The sequence below is a fragment of the Canis lupus genome, chromosome 10 (genome assembly GCF_003254725.2).
Source record: "Canis lupus dingo isolate Sandy chromosome 10, ASM325472v2, whole genome shotgun sequence".
In the NCBI taxonomy this organism is placed as follows: Eukaryota; Metazoa; Chordata; class Mammalia; order Carnivora; family Canidae; genus Canis; species Canis lupus.
The window spans coordinates 24,234,825-24,253,026 of record NC_064252.1 but is presented as its reverse complement, the minus strand read 5'-3'; the positions used below and the strand labels follow the sequence as shown (position 1 = coordinate 24,253,026).

The window sequence follows — 18,202 nt, the reverse complement described above, 5'->3', positions numbered from 1 at the left end:
CGGGGCCGGAAGTGAGGTCAGCGGGGCGGCGGTCGCGGCCCGCGCTCATTGGCCGGCAGCGGCGCTCGGAGGTTCCTGCGCTACCGCTGGCGCCTAGTGTGAGGTCCCGCGCCTTTGCTACTCGCCCCGCGGGTCGTGGAGCGGGGCTGCTCGCCGAAGTCCTGCCCGCGCGCCCCTTCCCGCAGCGCCCGGCCAGGTAGGTGGGGGCAGGGGTCGGGGGAGGGCGGGCTCCCGGTGGGGGGTGGGGAGGCAGGAACCAGGGGCCCTGAACCTGCTGCTGGGTTAGGGGGATGAGACTCGGGGCTCCGAACACTTCTTGTTGGAAGGACTCGTTCTCTCCCCTGGGGAGACCCAAAGGGCTCGGGGCAGCAAGCCGGGTCCGCGAGCCCGCGTGGCCGGCTCAGATCCCACCGTCGCCATATCCACCCTCACAGAATGGGTTCGGAGTAGGTACCCAGCACCCAACCAGGAGGAGCGCTGGGAGCGCACGGGGCGGGATTGAGAGGCAGGGCGAGCGGGAGTAACTAGAAAAAGCAGAATCCGCCTCCACGAAGTCCGCTTTTTCGGTTTTCCTTCCCAACTTCTTTTCCCTTTCAGTCATTACCGGCTGTCTAATACCCCCAGGCTTCAAGTTCTGCCCTAGCCCAGGTCTGGTTCCCTGAGTTTAGAGCTTCACGTGGAAGGCAGGTGGTCCTGGGTGCACTTGGGCTACTCCTTCCCATTTTTAAGGCTTCAGTTGTCTCCTCTTCGTAGGATGGCTCCGAGGCGGTTCTCTGAATGATCTCTGCAGGCTCTGTCAATAACAGCATCTTTCCCCTGGAGCAGGTGTCCTGATAGAACAGTGGCAGCTTTGAGGTAGCCTGTGTACATTTAGAATCTTGGTTTAGCCTGCGGATAGCTGAGTTCTTTGGGCAGTCACCTCACTTTTTTTGTGCCTTGGTTTCCACATTGGTAAAATTGTGCCGCTCTCATCTCAGTGGGAGGCCTCCTCTGACCACGGTTTCATATTGCATCCCACCAACTCCTTCATCCTTCTCTGCTTATTTTACAAGTTTATTGATTGTTTCCCCTACTACAGACAAAAGTACCACGAATGCAGTGATTTTGTTTGTATTAGACACTGCTGTATTCCCAGCTCTAAATGAGTGTGGTACTCAGAAAATAATTAGGGAATGGTGCTCCAGTAGGAACAGGTGTTGTGGTGCCCGTGGTTCCATAGTGAATGAGTGGCAGCCTTCTTACCCAAGCCTGTGCTGCCTCCTTTCCTGCCCTACATCCCTTCTTCTGTTCTTTTTTTCTTAAAGATTTTATTTTTAAATAACCTCTACACCCAGTGTGGGGCTCGAACTTACAACCTCAAGATCAAGAGTTGCATGCTCCACTGAGTGAGCCAAGCAGGTGCCTCATTTCTTTTGTTCTGATGATAAAAGTCAGAGAGGGAGGGAAACTGCAAGTTTCATATGTCCCCTGACTGCCTGGGCTTCCTTAACCAGATAATTTCTTGGGATCCAGCATGGGATGTGTTGAAAGGAAATAATGACCAGCCCCTCTTTCCCCAGGCTAATACTCACCCAGTCCTTTCTCCCTACAGCAAGGAGATGACTTTCTTATCTCTGTTTTACAGGTGGAAAAGCTGAGGCTCAGAGGCTGAGCAATTTGCCTGAGGGCCCACAGTCAGAGGCAGAGCTCCAGCCCACAGTTCTAGACACTGACTCCTGTGCCTTAAGCATCCCTAAATTACCAATATTACCTGTTTCATCCTTTCTACCATCCCACAGTGTTTGTGTGTCTGTTGGTCACAGGCCCTGGGCCGAGACTGGTACTCCAGGGCTTCCCAAAACTGAATTTGTGGTATTTGGAGGCCATGTTATGTCAGGAAGTTGCCATTCACTTGCATTCTGTGTTTTATATAACCAAGCTCTGGATCTCACCTCTCTCTGGGTTACTTTCCTAGCTCTAGGATCTTACCTATGGATCTTCTTCAGTTCCTGGCCTTCTTCTTCATCCTGCTATTGTCTGGGACAGGAGTCACAGGCGCCCTGAAAACCTCCCTGGACCCTAGTCTGGAAATCTGTATCCTTTGGGATGGCAAGGGGGTTAATGAGCTGTTTCTAAGGAGATCTATAAACAGTCTTTCTGTACCCACAACCCCTTGGATTCCAGGGTTGGAGCAGACGCAGCCTAAGGGGACAGGGGAGAAAAAGTGAGGTTCTCTAACCAAACTTTGATCAAGTCAATTCTCTTCTGATCCTCAGGTTCCGCATATGTTAAATGGAGAAGGCAAGGCAACCCCCACAGGGGCTCTGAGGATTGTGCATGTGTTTTGCATGTTGTGGGTAAGACTCAGGCCCTGGTATACTAGGCTCCCTACTTTGGCCAGGCTTTGGGGACACAGAGAAGAGTCAGGACCAGTCAGTCCCTGTCTTTGAGGAATTCACAGGCCTTACGCTGGACTCTGTAATCAGCACTAATGAACCATGGACAGGAAGGAGAGGCATGTAGATACACGGTGCTTTGGCTTTGGAACTGGGTCTTAAAAGAACAGAAACTCATGGAGAAAGGGGTGGTGGCATTCCAGGCAAAGTGTACATTATAAGCAGAGGAGTGGAGGTTCTGGGAATAGTGAATGGTTGTAAAAGGTGGCAGGAAGACCATGGGAGGGGAGGACAGGAGCCAGTTCCTAAGGGATGTGTTCAGGGTGTTGGATATAGAATCTTGTGTGAAATGGACAAACGATACATTGCAGGATATCTGTGCCTCTCAGTTTGTTTCTTCCCTGGAGGTGGGAGGAGGGGGAGTGTCTCAGCTATGGGCATCTATGGCCCTTGCAGATACTTGCTGGTTGGGAATGGGCCCTCTGGACTGGGACCAGTGGATTATCCAGGCAGGAGTATGGGTGTAAGCCCCTTAACTTAATGCTATTCAGACAAGAAGATGTTTGAGGTGAAACGACGAGAACAGCTGTTGGCACTGAAAAACCTGGCACAGCTAAACGATGTTCACCAGCAGTACAAGATTCTTGATGTCATGCTCAAGGGGCTCTTTAAGGTGCGTAGGGGCTCTTTAAGGTGCGTGTGGGCACGGGGTAGCTCATGGCAGGCCTAGTCTTTGTTCTGGGCACTGATGATGGGTAGGAGTTCCCTAAGGGGATGGTGTTCAATGAGGGGGAACTATATGCACAAGATTTGAAATAGGGTTTAAATAAATAGGGCCATCTGTGAAGCGTTCTGCAAAGCCGCTCAGCCTAGGTGGGGTTCCCTCAGGTGCTGGAGGACTCACGGACAGTGCTCATTGCTGCAGATGTGCTCCCAGATGGGCCCTTCCCCCAGGACGAGAAACTGAAGGATGGTATGGTCTTCCCAATCCTACCCTTTCCTCCTCCCCACTACCTTAATCTTCTACAGCTGCTTCTTCCCTCCTATTCTTCTCACTTTTTTTCTCTGGAAGTATCCTCTTACAACACCTTGTCCCATATTTCTCCAGGCATTTCTAGGCTTCAGAGCCAGTTTTCTGGGCCCCTGATGTGGGTATATTCCTTTGTCCTGTACTGTGCTTGGGGCATGAGAAACAGAGAAGCCTCTGCCCATGACCCCACCTCAGGGATTCTTGCCTTTTCTACCATCCTGACCCTTGTAGAGAAGGCAAGGGTTGTTCCTATTTATAGGAGAAAAAGCAGTTCTGTTGAAGAGACTGGCCAGTGTGGGCAGTTAAGAGTGCTCTTTACTACTGTTTTAAAGCCCCAATTCCCTTAAATCCTTTTTGAGACACTGGGAAGAACAGATAAGATAATGTTCTGTGTCCTCTTATCTCCTCTTCCAAGAATTGTTCTCCTGTGGTAATTCCCCCCCCCCCCCCATTAAGTGGTTATATTCTAACAATAAAACTGGTTAGATTATACTGTCTGGGAAAAGATGGAAATAGCACTTAAATGTCAAATGGTGGGGACTTTACAAACATCACCTCAAATCTCTGCTCTCAGAGGAAGGCACCATTGCCTCCATTTTCTAGATAAAAGAGGACAAGTAGTTTGCTCTTGCAAACCTGTAAACCAAGCTAACTCCTGAGCTCTTTGAGGTTCAAGATTGTTCTGAAGCCCAGAGGTTCCCACTCCACTTGTCTTGGACCCAACCTGGCATCTACTTATCTCTCTGTGTGGCCTGGCCAGTGCTGGTGAGGGCTGCCTGGGCTTTATCTGCAGTGGTGGCTCAAACAGGGACTTATAGCAGGGCTGGGTATGTAGTTATAGCCTAGGTTGTGGGGGGACCTGCTGCCATGATGGACATACTAACTTAGTCTGAACTGATCTGTTGATGAGAAGAAGGACATTAATGGGAAAATTGGTGAAATTCAGATAAGGTCTAATAATTAATATCGATGTTAATTTCTTTGTTTGGATAGTTGTACAATAGTTATATTAGATGAAGACATTAGGGGAAGCCAAGTGAAGGAATTTTATAATATATGATGGAAGCCTAAAATTATTTTAATATAAGTTTGTTTTTTTTTTTAAGGTTTTATTTATTTATTCATGATAGAGAGGGAGAGGCAGAGACACAGGCAGAGGGAGAAGTAGGCTCCATGCCCGGAGCCCTTCACGGAACTCAATCCCGGGACTCCAGGATCATGCCCTGGGCCAAAGGCAGGTGCTGAACCGCCTAGCCACCCAGGGATCCCCTAATATAAGAACTTAAGTAGTTAAAACATAATAAAATTGGGAGGTGCCTGGGTGGCTCAGTTTGGTTAAGCATTTGCCTTTGGCTCAGGTTATGATACTAGGTCCTGAAATCTAGCCCCACATTGGGCTCCCTTCTCAGTGGGAAGTCTGCTTCTCCTTTCTCTCTGACACTGCCCTGCTTGCGTGCCCACGTGCTCTCTCTCTTTCTCTCTCAAATAAATAAATAAAATCTTTAAAATAAAATAAAACTGGAAAGCGATTTAAAAAACCGCCAAAACCCTAATGTGTTCCCTGGTTGTCCTAATAGTCATGACCCCTCACACATACTACAGTTGTGTTAACTGTGGGGCCTGGCTCTGGATATTTAAAGGCCAAGTTGGGGAAATAAGATCCAGCCAAGCCTCATGTGACGCATGTGTCTTCATGTGCAGAATGGCACCCGTCTCTCTGGTCCCCACAACAAATGAGATACAGGGGGAAGAGCATGGCCTTTGGAGTCAGACCTGGGTTTGCAGCCCAGATTTGCCACTCACCAGCCATCTGAGCCTCATTTTCTGTCTGTAAAATGGGAACAGCAGCCTTATCTCCCTCAAGGTGGCTTTGAGGATTCATTGATCTGGTGGACCTACAGCCATTAGCACACACTATACACGTGGTCAGCACCTGTGGATAGTGGGCACAGTTCCCTTGTCTGATTAGTAGGCTTAGTGGGCTTCTACTCTCTGTAGGGTGGCTGGGGCTGGCCAGATGGGCAACAGAAGGGCATCTGCCCAGGCCACTCATCAGGATCCTCTTGCCAGCTTTCTCCCAAGTAGTGGAGAACACAGCCTTCTTCGGTGATGTGGTGCTGCGCTTCCCGAGGATTGTGCACCACTACTTTGACCACAATTCCAACTGGAACCTCCTTATCCGCTGGGGCATCAGCTTCTGCAACCAGTCGGGCGTGTTTGACCAGGGGCCCCACTCGCCCATCCTTAGCCTGGTAAGGACTAGGGCAGAGGAGGTTCAGGAGCCCTCTGCCTGGTGGTGTACTGTGAACCTTGAATCTGCCTTCATTTGGGCCTGAATGTCAGCCCTTGGTTGTGCTTTCTGTGATAAGCCTCAGGGCGCCTTGAGATGCTATCTCAGGGAGTTCTGTGGTGACCTGGGTCCCTAGGGGTCATCACCTTTTTCACATCTGCCTAAGCGTTGGGCCTGGGTCCCACCATGGAGGGAGTGGCTGTGGGTAAGGAGTCAGGAGAAGGCAGAGGATGACTAATTTTTCTTCATCCATAGATGGCCCAGGAGCTGGGGATCAGTGAGAAAGACTCTGACTTCCAGAACCCATTTAAAGTAGACCGCCCAGAGGTAAGCTCTTGGGGCCTATGGCCATGTGTGGTCTGCCTCTGCCAGGTCATGGGAAGCCAGGTCATATAGGGGCTGGAGCATGAGGGCTTTCAACTTGGAGCCAGACATACTTGGGGTTGAATCCATATTCCATCACTTGCTCATTGGTGTCTTTGAGTAAGCCCTGTCTTCGTTTCAGGCTCTCTGTCTTTTCATGGTATATGGACCCCAGCTGTAGGGGAGGCAGTCAGAGGCTGCAAACACACCCATCCCGATGTATAATAGGCATCCAACATCAAGTGGATGCTGGGGAGATCAGGCCATGCTTCTCTGCCCTTGAGCTTCTGAGCACTCAGCCAGGCTTCTGTCTCACATTCCTGCATATGCTTTCATCCAGAGGTGGGCTCTGAGGGCTGAAGCTGCAGGGTAGGATGACAGATGGGGACACATACAGTAGAGGGGAGAAGGGAATCAGGTAGAGGGGCAGGAAAGGCTGGAGGACTGGACTTGTCAAATCACAGGCTCTCAACTCTGGTGTAGGGAGATGTGTCAGGGTCTTCGAGGGACCTAGGATTTTAGCCTGCTACTGTTCCATGGATGCTGAGAGGTCAGAGACATCAGAGTTTATTATAGCAAAAACAGTATCCAGACTGTTGGCCTGGTCATATGGGTTCCCCTTGTTCCCCAAGTCACCCGTGCAGATGCTATGCATGCAGTGGGTTTGTGTGAATCTGAAAAATACCAAGCTTGAAATATTTATAGCCTTTATAGTGAATAGAAGCAAACTTACTCTTAGAGGGGCAGTTGTCATGTCATCCTTCCCAGTTTTCTGCAAGCTTTCCTGACAAATGGCCCAGATACAGAGTGATCGGGGCTTTTCTTTCTTGGTGTACCCAGTGAGAACATGGAGGGATATTCAGGGCTCTTGTTGATTGCCTCCCCCACAGTGTCCCCCATCCCTCCCCACACCCTCTCCCCAGCCCTCTTAGCTTAACTTAAATTTCCACATGAATGTGCTATTCAGTCTCATTGATCTGATAGGTAGAGGCTAGGACCAAATATGTTCAGTTTGTTTCATACTGCCATTAGATTAAAGCTTCCATAATAGGACTCTGAGCAACAGAATGAAGCCAGCCTGCAGTGTTGAGCTCAACCCTCTAGTGTTGCAGATTCAGCTAGCTGTGATAAGTCGTGGGTGGGCCAGTAGGTCTTAAGTTAGACAACCAGAATGTGCTCTAAGGCCAGTCAGTTACTCGTTACCGTCCACACATCCTTGATGTCATTGTCAGTAGTTACAGGGAGCAATAAATGGACCCAAAGCAGCCCTTATCCCCAGCAAAAGGACATTTCTTTTTTTTTTTTTTTCTATTTAGAGAGAGAGTATGCACATTCATGTGTTAGTGGACAGGGTGGGAGGGCAGAGGAGGAGAGAGAGCAAGAGAATCTTAAGCCGGCTCCATGCCCAGCATGGAGCCTGACATTGGGGCTCAGGGCTCCATTTCATACCCCTGGGTTTGAGAGATCATGACCTGAGCCGAAATCAAGAGTCTGATGCTTAATCAACTGAGCCACCAGGCACCCCAGTAAAGAGACATTTCATGGCCCACTGCTTCCCACATACTACTACTTGATTTGAATCATCGTTATATTATTGACCTGAGCCCTGAGGGCAATATCACTATGGAGTTGCAGCCTCAGTTGCCCTACTTGGCATAATGGAAGGGCACTCAGGCATCAGGAGAAGCAGATGGATTTTTATCTATCAGATTAAAACAGGTTGTACTGCCATCTATGTCTGCACAGGGTCATTTTGGGAACTGCTTTTGATGGCATTGGGCACATTAAAATAGTTCACTACTGACCATATCCATAAGAGTTTTCCTATCACAAGGTTGAGAGTAACATACCCAACAGCTGATCAGATTGTCAGCTGCAGCTGCCACTTGGCTTGGGCAGACTCTAGAATTATTTGCCAAATGGCAGGGCTAGATCTAAGAGACCAAGAGGATTAATTGTTCCTTCCCCAGATGCTAAGATTATTGCTACAGAATCAGTGTGCCACATCCCAGTACCCACAATTCCACTTTTTCTCTAATTGTCCCCTACTCTCACCTGGACTTTCTTTCCTCCAGAAGGGTCAGATATGAATGGGACAAGAGCATTTTTACAAAACATTCAAAGACACATATTTTCCTGGGGAGATCAGGCCATGCTTCTCTGCATGGGCCTGATCCATCATGGGCCACATGGGCCACTGTAGGGGTACTAGAGGGAGCATACCCAACCAAGTGGTTATTATCCTAACGATCTCAGGTCATACCATTCCAACCAGGGACTCTAGGTGGTCAAGTCAGAAATACAGAGTCCTCTGCTTTGCTCCTGTCCCTGGTGGAAGGTATGTCGCCAGTCTAGTACAATGATGCATTTAGGTGGCAATGCTAGTTAACTGGGCATTATAGTCTTGATCAGTGTTTTGATTCTGGTTGGTCTCATCAGGGAATGGGCCTTATGACAGGCATCTAAACAAGTGATCTGGATTATTAAATTATCAACCACTATTTGTTTTCATAGTTTGTGGCCTCAAAGAGGAATGGTTGTCTTTGATCTGCCCATCCATAGTCTTCTGAGTGGCAGGCCATTAGCATAATGACAGTCAGTAGAAATATGATGTGCATGATATTAGGAATATTATCTAGGCAAGGCTGGTGGCTTCTAATTCTGATCATTATCTGACTGGCCTTGTTGCAGTCAGTCTTCCAGCATTGTCACTGGGGCTGCTGCTGCCAATAGACAAGAGTGTCTAGGGTTCCCAAGAGCACCCCCAGGTTTGATGAGGAATGAGTGTATAGTTCTGCTCATGGCTGTAATTTAGGATACAATGCAAAATCAGGAGAGGGAAAAAGGCTCATAGGGTGAATTTTGAGGGAAACCAGGCATAAGCCTCCAAGAGTCCTCTCCCAATAGAGTTCTTCAGGACATACTTCATTCCCTCAGCAACAAGATGTGACATGTGAGAAGCTGTCTGTCAGGGAGGTTCATTAAAGACTCGGTTCCTAGGGTTTTTATCAGGAGCTGGTCACTTAAGCGCCTACAGCCCAGTGCATACCAGAATTCCAGACAACCAGGGGAAAAGCACGTGTTCAGCATAAACCACATTGTTGGCAAAGTTTAGGCTCAGTGAGTCACTCATCACTTAAGGTGGTGAGAGTGAGAGCCCTCCCAAAATCCAAGTTTCCAGATACCAGCCAAGATCCAACTTTAGAAGCAGGCCTTTCAAAGGATAGCAGTCAGACTGGCTATTTAACTCTTCTGGACAGTGCCATTAGCTCTTAATTTAGGTGAACAATTAGTGGATCAGGCATCAGTATTTAGTGGAACCTCTGAATCAAGGCCCCCTTTGAACCAGAGGCTTTGCTTCAGGCAGTAGAATGGGAGATGTGGGTTTTCCTACTAGGGTTGCTGTCACCCTGTCATGTAACATCCCTCGAGGTTGCTTGCTTCCATTGCAACCCTGATAAATGGCCAGTGTAAGAGCAGTCAGAGCATATCCAGCAAGAATATGCAGGGACACTCAAGGCCGTGGCCAATTGCCTTTTTCAGTGAGGGGCACCCACAGGGATGCTTTATTGCTGCGACACTGGCTCTCCTTGCCTTGTAGATCAGGAATGCCTCTGACACAGGAGGAGGGTGAGAGCATGCACCAGAGAGAATGGATATAGGATAGATTTAGTTTGGCTCTGTCCCAGTGTGCTCTGCTTGGAAATTACCATAGCAGTAACATGCTTGCCTTACTTCTTGTTGGCTGGGGACATTCTCAAGATTTTACCCACTGTTTGGCATTCAGTAGGGACCTGTCCTACCAGCAGCAGTTCAGGTTTACTCAGCTCCCCTCATGTACTCTCCATGCCAGGGAGTGTTCTGGGATGTCCTCTCCTCCTTCTTAGGTACCCATCACTAGAATGAACTCCCACCTCTATCTGCAGGCACGTCCCAGACGTCAGCCCTCTGGAGGCTGGGGAGGAACCAGCAAAGAAGTCCTAGAATGACAGTGTGAGAGTAGAAACCCAGGAGGTGATTGTTTCCCAGAGTCCCTGTGAGGAGAGTGTAGCAAAGAGAGAGTGAATGGCTTGTAGCAAGCATCTGCTGGAAGGCCGAGGAGCATGAGGCCTGAGAACTGGCCCCTGGCTTTAGGAATATGGACACTGGCTATCAGAGATCCTAATATAAGCTGTTTTGGTGGAGCAGTGGGGACAGAGATTAGATTTCAAGAGAATGAGAGTCAAGGAAGTGAGCACAGCAGATGCAGACTACCTTTGAAGAGCTTTCTTTTCAAGGGGAACAGACCAATGGGAGAATAGCTGGAAGGAGTGTGGATTCCAGGGGAAATTTTAGGTAGGAGAGACTAGGCATTTTGGCATGTTGATGGAAATAGCACATTAAGGAAGAAGAATGGATGGTGCAGGAGCGGGAGAGTTGCTGGAGCTTCATCCCTGAGCAAGTAAGGCAGGGGAGATTTGGTGCCTGGAAGAGCAGTGTGGGCACAGAAGCAGCTGGGTTGATGGATGTGGAGGTAGGAGCTTGTGGAAGTTGTCTTGTGAGTGTTTCTGTCCTCTACAATGGTGTGTGGGGGAGGAGTGGAGTAGGGTTGGGGGCTCAAAGTGTGTCTAGGAGAATGGCTGAGTGAGCAGACCAAGGAGACATCCCAGATTGCCAGGCAGCACAAAGGGCCCACTTGAGGTTAACCTCAGGAATTCTTTTTAAACGTTTTTATTTATTTATTTATTTATTTATGAGAGACACACAGAGAGAGGGAGAGACATAGGCAGAGGGAGAAGCAGGCTCCCTTGGGGGAGCCCAATGTGGGACTTGATTCCCAGGCCCAGAGATCATGACCTGAGCCAAAGGCAGATGGTCAACCACTGAGCCACCCAGGCACCCCTAACATCAGGAATTTAAAATAGGCATTAGGGCAGGCCCAGTGGTGCAGCGGTTTAGTGCCGCCTACAGCGCTGGGTGTGATCCTGGAGACCCTGAGTCGAGTCCCGCGTTGGGCTCCCTGCATGGAGCCTGCTTCTCCCTCTGCCTGTGTCTCTGCCTCTCTCTCTCTCTCTGTATCTCTATGAATAAATAAATAAAATCTTTAAAAAATTTAAAATAAAATAGGCATTAGGCCTAGTGGGAAGGGGGTCTGGGAAAAGGAGAGGCAGTGTTTCTCTTCTGACCAAGTCAGGTTTGGGCTCCCCTGGTGAGGCTGAGCCTTCTGGGGTTGCCGGGCCCAGATCTTTTGACTTCCTCTACCCCAGCCAGAAGCCACACCTCTGTGACTTGGGGAGTCTCCCAGCTCCTCACCCATCTCAAGAAGATCAGAATTAATTAATAGGGATAAGAGGCAGAGTGTGGTAGGGGGGAACACTGTCCAGAGAGGTGGGAGGCCCTGGGGACTAGTTCCAGTTGTGCCTCCCACTTGCTATATGACTTAAGCATATCACTTACCCTTTCTGGGCCACAGTTCTCTGATTTCACCCCATCTTCCAGATATTCAATCTAATGTGGCAGGTACTTTGCTCTGCAGGTAGACCTTCGTTTGTTTTTAATTTCTACCTTGATCAACATTTGTCACATTTGCCCTAAATAAATGGGGATATTTCACAGCAGAGTTAACATGAGTTTGGGGTACTATTGCTGCATTTCATATTCTAACATGGTTCATTCATTTATTTAAAAAATACATACTGGGATGCCCGGGTGGCTCAGTGGTTGAGCATCTGGTTCGCCAGGGCATGATCCCAGGGTGCTGGTATCCAGCCCCACATTAGGGTCCCTGCTCAGCGGGGAGTCTGCTTCTCTCTCTGCCTCTGCCTCTCTCCCTGCTTGTGTGCTCTCTCTCTCTCTCTCTCTCTCTCTCTCTCTCTCAAATAAACAAATAAAATCTTAAAAAACAACAACAACGTACTGAGTGCCATCTATATGCCAGGCAGGGGATGCCTAGGTGGCTCAGTGGTTGAGCATCTGCCTTCAGCTCAGGACGTGATCCCAGAGTTCTGGGATCAAGTCCCACATCAGGCTCCTGCATGGAGCCCGTTTCTCCTCCCTCTGCCTGTGTCTCTGCCTCTCTCTGTGTGTCTCTCAAGAAATAAATACACAAGACCTTTAAAAAAAAAAAAAAAATATATATATATATATATAAGCCAGGCAGGTCCTGTGCTAGGGGGTGGTATAGCAGTGAGCAACACCTGACAGGATCCTCTTGTCCTTGTCCTGCGGGGTGGGGGTGGGGGGGGGTGGGGGGGGGTGGTGGCAGGCACGAAGCATGTGATCATGAGGGAGGAGCCAGCCCCAGCCCCAGCCAGGAGTCAGGGCAGGTCCCTGAGAGTGGTGACTGCTGAGCAGGAGCTAATGTAGCAAAGGGGGCAGGAACAGGACCACAGCATGTACAGAGGCTTGAAGTGGGAGCGACCAGGGCATCCAAGAACCCAAGGCAGGGAGTGTGAGGGAGGAACACGGGTAGGCAGCATGGGCCTGCAGATGCAGCATTTGGAACTTGATCCTGAGAGTAATGCAGAGTAGAGTCACAGAAGGGTTTAAGCAGGAGTGTGACATGGTCAGATTTGCATTTTGCTTTTTTTAAAAGATTTTATTTATTCATGATAGAGAGAGAGAGAGAGAGAGAGAGAGGCAGAGACACAGGCAGAAGGAGAAGCAGGCTCCATGCCGGGAGCCCGACGCAGGACTCGATCCCGGGACTCCAGGATCTCGCCCTGGGCCAAAGGCAGGTGCTGAACTGCTGAGCCACCCAGGGATCCCCGCAGATTTGCATTTCGAAAAGAACTAACTGCAGTGAGGAGAATGACTAGAGAATGACCAGAGTGGGTGGAGAGAGCCTTAGGAAGCCCGGAGAGTCATTGGGAGGGAAGTGGAGATGGTGATGGGGTTAGTGATAGGAGAGACGGAGAGAAATAGATGAGTTTGGGAGAGACTTAGAGTTATAATGAGCCATGCCTTGGCCAAGGACTCCACGTGGAGGGAGAAGGGGGGCAGCATGGAGCCCTGCTGTTCTTGAGGACAGGGACACTGGAAGAAGATTGGGTTTTGGGGAGATGGAGGCATACCAAGTGTGGGGCATATTTGGGATATCCTAGTGGCGTTTAGATATGGAGATGTAGATTTGAGCAGCAACTGACATATACACGTAACAAAAGCCGTGGGTTTAGATGAGCTAGTCTGCAGAGAGCAGACGCCCTGGGGATTGCAGTTGAGGAATGCCTCCACTGAAATCCTCTTCTTCCCACCCTGGCTTGCCCTGTGTTCCTGTCTCTTCACCAGGACCACCATCCACGTACCATGGAAGCCGAGAGCCTGGGCACTACCATCTTCTTTTCCACCTCCTTTTCAGGGTTGTCAGTTTGACCTCTGACCCACTGCTTTCTGTGTACTCCAATGCTTGGGCTTCTCTGCAGCTTGTTTGAAAGCAGCGGGATGCCCACAGTCCCTGCTCTCACTGGTGCCCTCCCCTCCTCAGGGTGTGGGGGAGAGGGGTGGGTCTATGGTCATCTTGGGCACTCAGCCGCCTCACCTTGAGGAGTCTGCTTATGGTTTCGCAGATGTCCCATGCAGGTTCACACCTCAGCACCTGCCCCTCTCTCATCCTGTTTGCCTGGTGAGCTCCTGGATATCTTTCAAAATGCTCTAAGCAGCTTTTCCCAAGCTTATTGAACTATCTCCTTGTCTGTAGGCTCCATGAGGACAGGGCCTGAGTCTAAGCAATCTTCCCACCACCACAAGCCTACAGCAGCCTAGCTCAGAGCAAACTCTTTGCTGCCTGCAGACTAAACCAGACTGCTCTGCTCTTCTCTCAGTTCATTTCCAGCACCGACCCTTTCCAGAAAGCCCTGAGGGAGGAGGAGAAACGCAGGAAGAAAGAGGAGAAGCGGAAAGAGATCCGAAAAGGCCCACGGATCTCAAGATCCCAGTCTGAGTTATAGCCATGAGCAGCCCAGGGCTCAAGGGGCCAGGAGGAGACCAGTCCAGAGGAAGAGGTGGAGGTATCGACTGGTGGTGAGAGCTGGCCCTTGTGAAAGAGGAGGTGGCATTCCCTCAGCCCTCTGGAGCCGGCTCTGCGCCCTAACAGAAGTGACTGGGCCACAGAGGGCTGGATTTCCTCCCAGGGGCCTCCCTGGAGGGAGTTCCAAGGGGGCCTTCAGAGGATGCCATGCTGCAAATCAAACCACATCAAGATGCTGGGGGATGCTGAAGGGATCCCAGCTGGACTCTCCCTTTGGGTTAGGACTGCTGGCCAGCTGGCTGCCACCTTTCTGGAGGAGGCAGCAAAAACCAGGCTCTGAGCCACTTGTGGAAGTGCCATGCCTGCTGCTGGCCCCACTGTGGCACTAAGCTGCCCAGCACAGGTCCCAGCTCCCTGCAGTGATATAATAAAAGCCAGCAAACCCTCCGAGCTAACCAAGGCTGGTTTGGGTCCCAGGGAGCTGTGAACCCTTTCGTGGGGCAGGGGCCTGGGTAGGGGGACCAGGCATCCTCCAAGATGTAGAGACTACCTTAAAGGATATTCCCACCTCATTACAAGGAGCCCTAGGCCCTGGCAAGGCAGTGAAGCAGGGGCTTGGCTTAGCTCTCCTATTCCCTTCTCAGCACTGTCCTTCATGAAGGAGTGAGCAACACGATCTCTGTCCTCAGATCTCTGGAGACCGTTCATGAGCAGGTGCAGGGTAGAGTCAACATGTAGTGTCTGGCAACCCTAGAAGTCCCTTGGCCTGTGGGTAGAGGATGTCAGGGGACAGGCTGTAGCTCTGCAGAAGGCTGTGCTTTGCAATGGCAGTGCTGCCCCAAACTGGATTGGTCAGATGGAGAGTTCCCCATAGCAGAGACCAGGGGCCATAGAGCAGGGAATCTGCAGAGGGAATTAGGCCCTGAATGGGCAGCTACCCTTGAATCATGCTTCTCCCAGGCAGAGGAAGGAGGGACTCCGATGGGAATTCCAGTTGTTTCTCTGACCTTGCCAAGTCATATCTGTCTCTTAAAAGAGGAGAAACACATGACTATCCCAGAACCCTCCACCACCACCCCCACCTCTGATAAGAGTCCAAGAGAGATGGGAGTTTTGTCTCCGCCCCTCAGACTTGCTGAGTGACCTGACCCAGCCCTTCCCTGTGCTGTGGCTTCATTGGCAAAATGAATTTTAGTCTGAATCCTCTGCCCAGCCCTAAACTGCTTCTTTGAGTCTGGGGCCTGGCTTCTCAGTGACAGATGCTCTTTTCTGATGGGTCTTATGTCACCCTGTATGTATAGTTAAAGAGGGGTCAGTCTTACCTATCTTCACCTCTGTCCTGTCTGGCTCCCCTCTCCTTCTAGGCTCTACCTTCTACACCTTCAGCCTCTCCATCCTCAAATGGGCCCAAGTTTCCCCATCTGACACCTTCAAAGAAAGAAACAGAACCACTCAGCTCTCCCCCTCTCTCCTTCCCTTTGATGCCACTGGTGAATTGTTCCTGGAACTCCACCTCAAGTCTTAACTGTAGGCAGAGCCTTCCGATTTCCTTGTCAGGAAGTATAGAGGCCGTGGTTCCTTGCAGCTAGTATTCAGTCCTCTGAGCAAAGTGCCATTAACCAGATGTACCAACCATAATAGGAGTTGTGCTGGTGGAGGTAGTGGCTGCTGGGACTAGAGTTACCAGTGGGGCAGGGGATGAGGGCGGTTCTAGTAGCCACACTGTCTTCACTGGTGTTTTCAGCATGGTCTTAGATATTGTTCCTGTCTGCTGAGCTTCAGAGTCCAATCTGAGGCACCCCTGGAGAATCTCAGAGCTCCCCTATATCCTCAGAGGCAGGGTTTTTCAACAGTGGCATTTATTTACCTTTAGGGCCAGATAATTCTTTGTTGTGTATATAAGGATGGCTGTTCTGAGTGTTGTAGGATATTAGCATTCTTAGCTTCTGCCTACCAGATGCTAGTAGCAGTCTCTGGACATTACTAGATGACCCCTGGGGGCAAAATCTCCCTGGTCCACAGCCCTTGTTCCTCCTCATCCCAGTCCCACATCTTTGTCTGCTGTCCCTGGTTCCTCAGTCAGTGCCCCCAGGGAGATGCTGTTGGAAGCTCTCTGAGATGATCCTTCCAGGCTTCTGGGCTAGTATGTTGTCCTGGTTCTCTACCCTCAGTCTGAGTCTGCTCTGTCTCTTCCTGATTCCTCTTTCCTCACCTGCCCCTTAAACAAAACATTTTAAGCTAAATCTCTCCTCTCTGCTCTTTTTTTCTTAGTAGCTGCATCCTCTGAGACTCCAAAGCTGATGGCACCTGCCCTCTTGCCCCTTATAACCCTAAGTCCTTATGTTTCAGTTTTTCCAAAACCAAACTTACTAGTTCCCATCCCCAAGCCTAATCTCTGTGTCAATCCGTAGGGTACATGTTCTTGCCTAATCCTGGAGGAGGTGACAACTAAATCTGGGGGAGGAGGAAGGGCACGGGGCACGGTGAGCAAAGCCCTAAAAAGGGAGGTGTCAAAGGTAGTAAATGAAAAAGGATATGCAAAGTTCACTTCCTCTGGCCTGTAGTAATTGCCCAGTATGTGGTATATCTCTGGATATATGGTTGTCTGCTCCCTCCCTTTTCAAGTGGAGAACCTAGGTCCCTTTTTTTTTTTTTTAAGATTTATTTATTTATGATAGAGAGAGAGAGAGAGAGAGAGAGGCAGAGACACAGGAGGAGGGAGAAGCAGGAGCCCGACGCAGGACTCGATCCTGGGACTCCAGGATCGCGCCCCAGGCCAAAGGCAGGCGCCAAACCGCCGAGCCACCCAGGGATCCCTGAGAACCTAGGTCCTAAGGAGTGACGTGTCTAAGGCTGCTCCAGCCCCGAGAGCCAGTCTCTGTATTCCCAGTCAGGACAAAGTGCCAACTGGAAGAGATGTTCAGTTAGGTGGGATCCAGGGCCACAGGGAGAATGCCAGTGTTCTGCTGAGGCTGGGTGCAGCAAAGCCACCTTTCTTTGGCAGTTTCTACTGAGCCTTCATGTGTGCCTCTGTAGGCCACTTTGTTAGGCACTGCAGCCTCTGGACAGGTCCAGTTGGGAGTTGGGACAGCACAGAGTGAGAGTAGGGTGTGCCTACTTCCCTGTTCATGCAGCCCTCTTCTCTGGGTTGGGAGACCACTAGACCAAAGTGACTTATGGTAGGCCAGCAGACAGTCACCCTTCAGTGTGGGGAGCCCTGCAAGAGGCTTAGTCAAAGGTGGCACTGCCCAAGTCAATGCCTGGTCCTGAGCAGAGCAGCAGGGTTTGGTTTTCTGTCTCAGGGTAAGACTAGTAGGTGTAGTCTGCATGTGAGCTCTTCTACATGTGAACAATGAAGAAACATTCTTGTCCTTTTTTCCCCCCAAAATAGGCAACCTTTTTCTTGTTATACATGTTCATTATAAGAAGTAATTTAAACAATGCTGAAATACCAAGGAGGAAATAAAATTAACCCTAAATCCAACCACCCTGTAATCAATGACTGACAGTCAGCTGTTGGACCTTCCAGCCTTTTAACTTTTTTTTTTTCCAGCCTTTTAACTCTTAATGTGAACACATCTCTATTTTGTTGGTTACAATAGCTGCTGTGTATGGGCACATACAGTATGTCAGGCCTTATGCCAAGAGTGCACTGGCAGCAGCAGCTCCTGCCTTAGGGTCTTTGTCCATATCTGTTCCCATGGCTACGTGAGACACGATTCCTCAAAATTTTAGGTTTCTTCTGAATTGTCAGAGTCCTTTGTTAGTTGCATCACACCCACTACTTTCCCTTGATGATTTGTGCCATTGTCTGCTTTTTACTGTTTAATGTCTGTTCTTTCACTACCGGAAGCTCTCAGAGGGTCAGGAACTGCCACTTTTTGCCTGTCAGAGACATTCAATAAATATTGTCGAATGAATGTGCAAATGATCTCGTTTAATCTTCAAAACTGAGAGAGCACTGTTTCCCCTGCATTTGAGATGACAAAACTGAGGCTTAGAGCAGTTATTTAGCCAGCCCAAGGCCACACTGGATCCACCTGTCTGCCTCCACGTGGCCTATGTGCTCTCCCCTCTTGACCACAAGAAACCTACTTTTCCTTTTTAACAATATATTGTGAGAGTCTTGGTCAATAAATAGACATTTATGTACCTCATCTTTGATGATGCCATGGTATCCCATCGTGTGGCTGTAATTT

At 49.7% G+C, this 18,202-nt stretch overlaps 1 protein-coding gene across 2 annotated transcripts; it reads left to right on the top strand.

Annotated features, from left to right (window-relative positions):
* Positions 1–37: 37 nt before the first annotated feature.
* Positions 38–18,180, top strand: CCDC134 (coiled-coil domain containing 134). Of its 2 annotated transcripts, none has more exons than XM_025458428.3 (7): positions 38–196; positions 1,955–2,073; positions 2,927–3,048; positions 3,264–3,348; positions 5,476–5,657; positions 5,951–6,022; positions 13,858–18,180. In XM_025458428.3, exons 2-7 carry the CDS (start codon positions 1,971–1,973, stop codon positions 13,981–13,983), a joined length of 690 nt encoding a protein of 229 aa, XP_025314213.1. In that variant the 5' UTR covers positions 38–196; positions 1,955–1,970; the 3' UTR covers positions 13,984–18,180. The 2 variants fall into 2 exon arrangements, with proteins under 2 accessions (XP_025314213.1, XP_048971748.1); XM_049115791.1 differs by having other exon boundaries at positions 5,404–5,657.
* Positions 18,181–18,202: the final 22 nt, after the last annotated feature.

Coding starts and splice junctions, on each gene's coding strand:
- CCDC134 (XM_049115791.1), top strand. CDS start 1,971: ATGGATCTTCTTCAGTTCCTGGCCTTCTTCTTCATCCTGCTATTGTCT. Junction 5,658..5,950: donor ACTCGCCCATCCTTAGCCTG/GTAAGGACTAGG, acceptor CTTCATCCATAG/ATGGCCCAGGAGCTGGGGAT. Junction 6,023..13,857: donor TTAAAGTAGACCGCCCAGAG/GTAAGCTCTTGG, acceptor CTCTTCTCTCAG/TTCATTTCCAGCACCGACCC.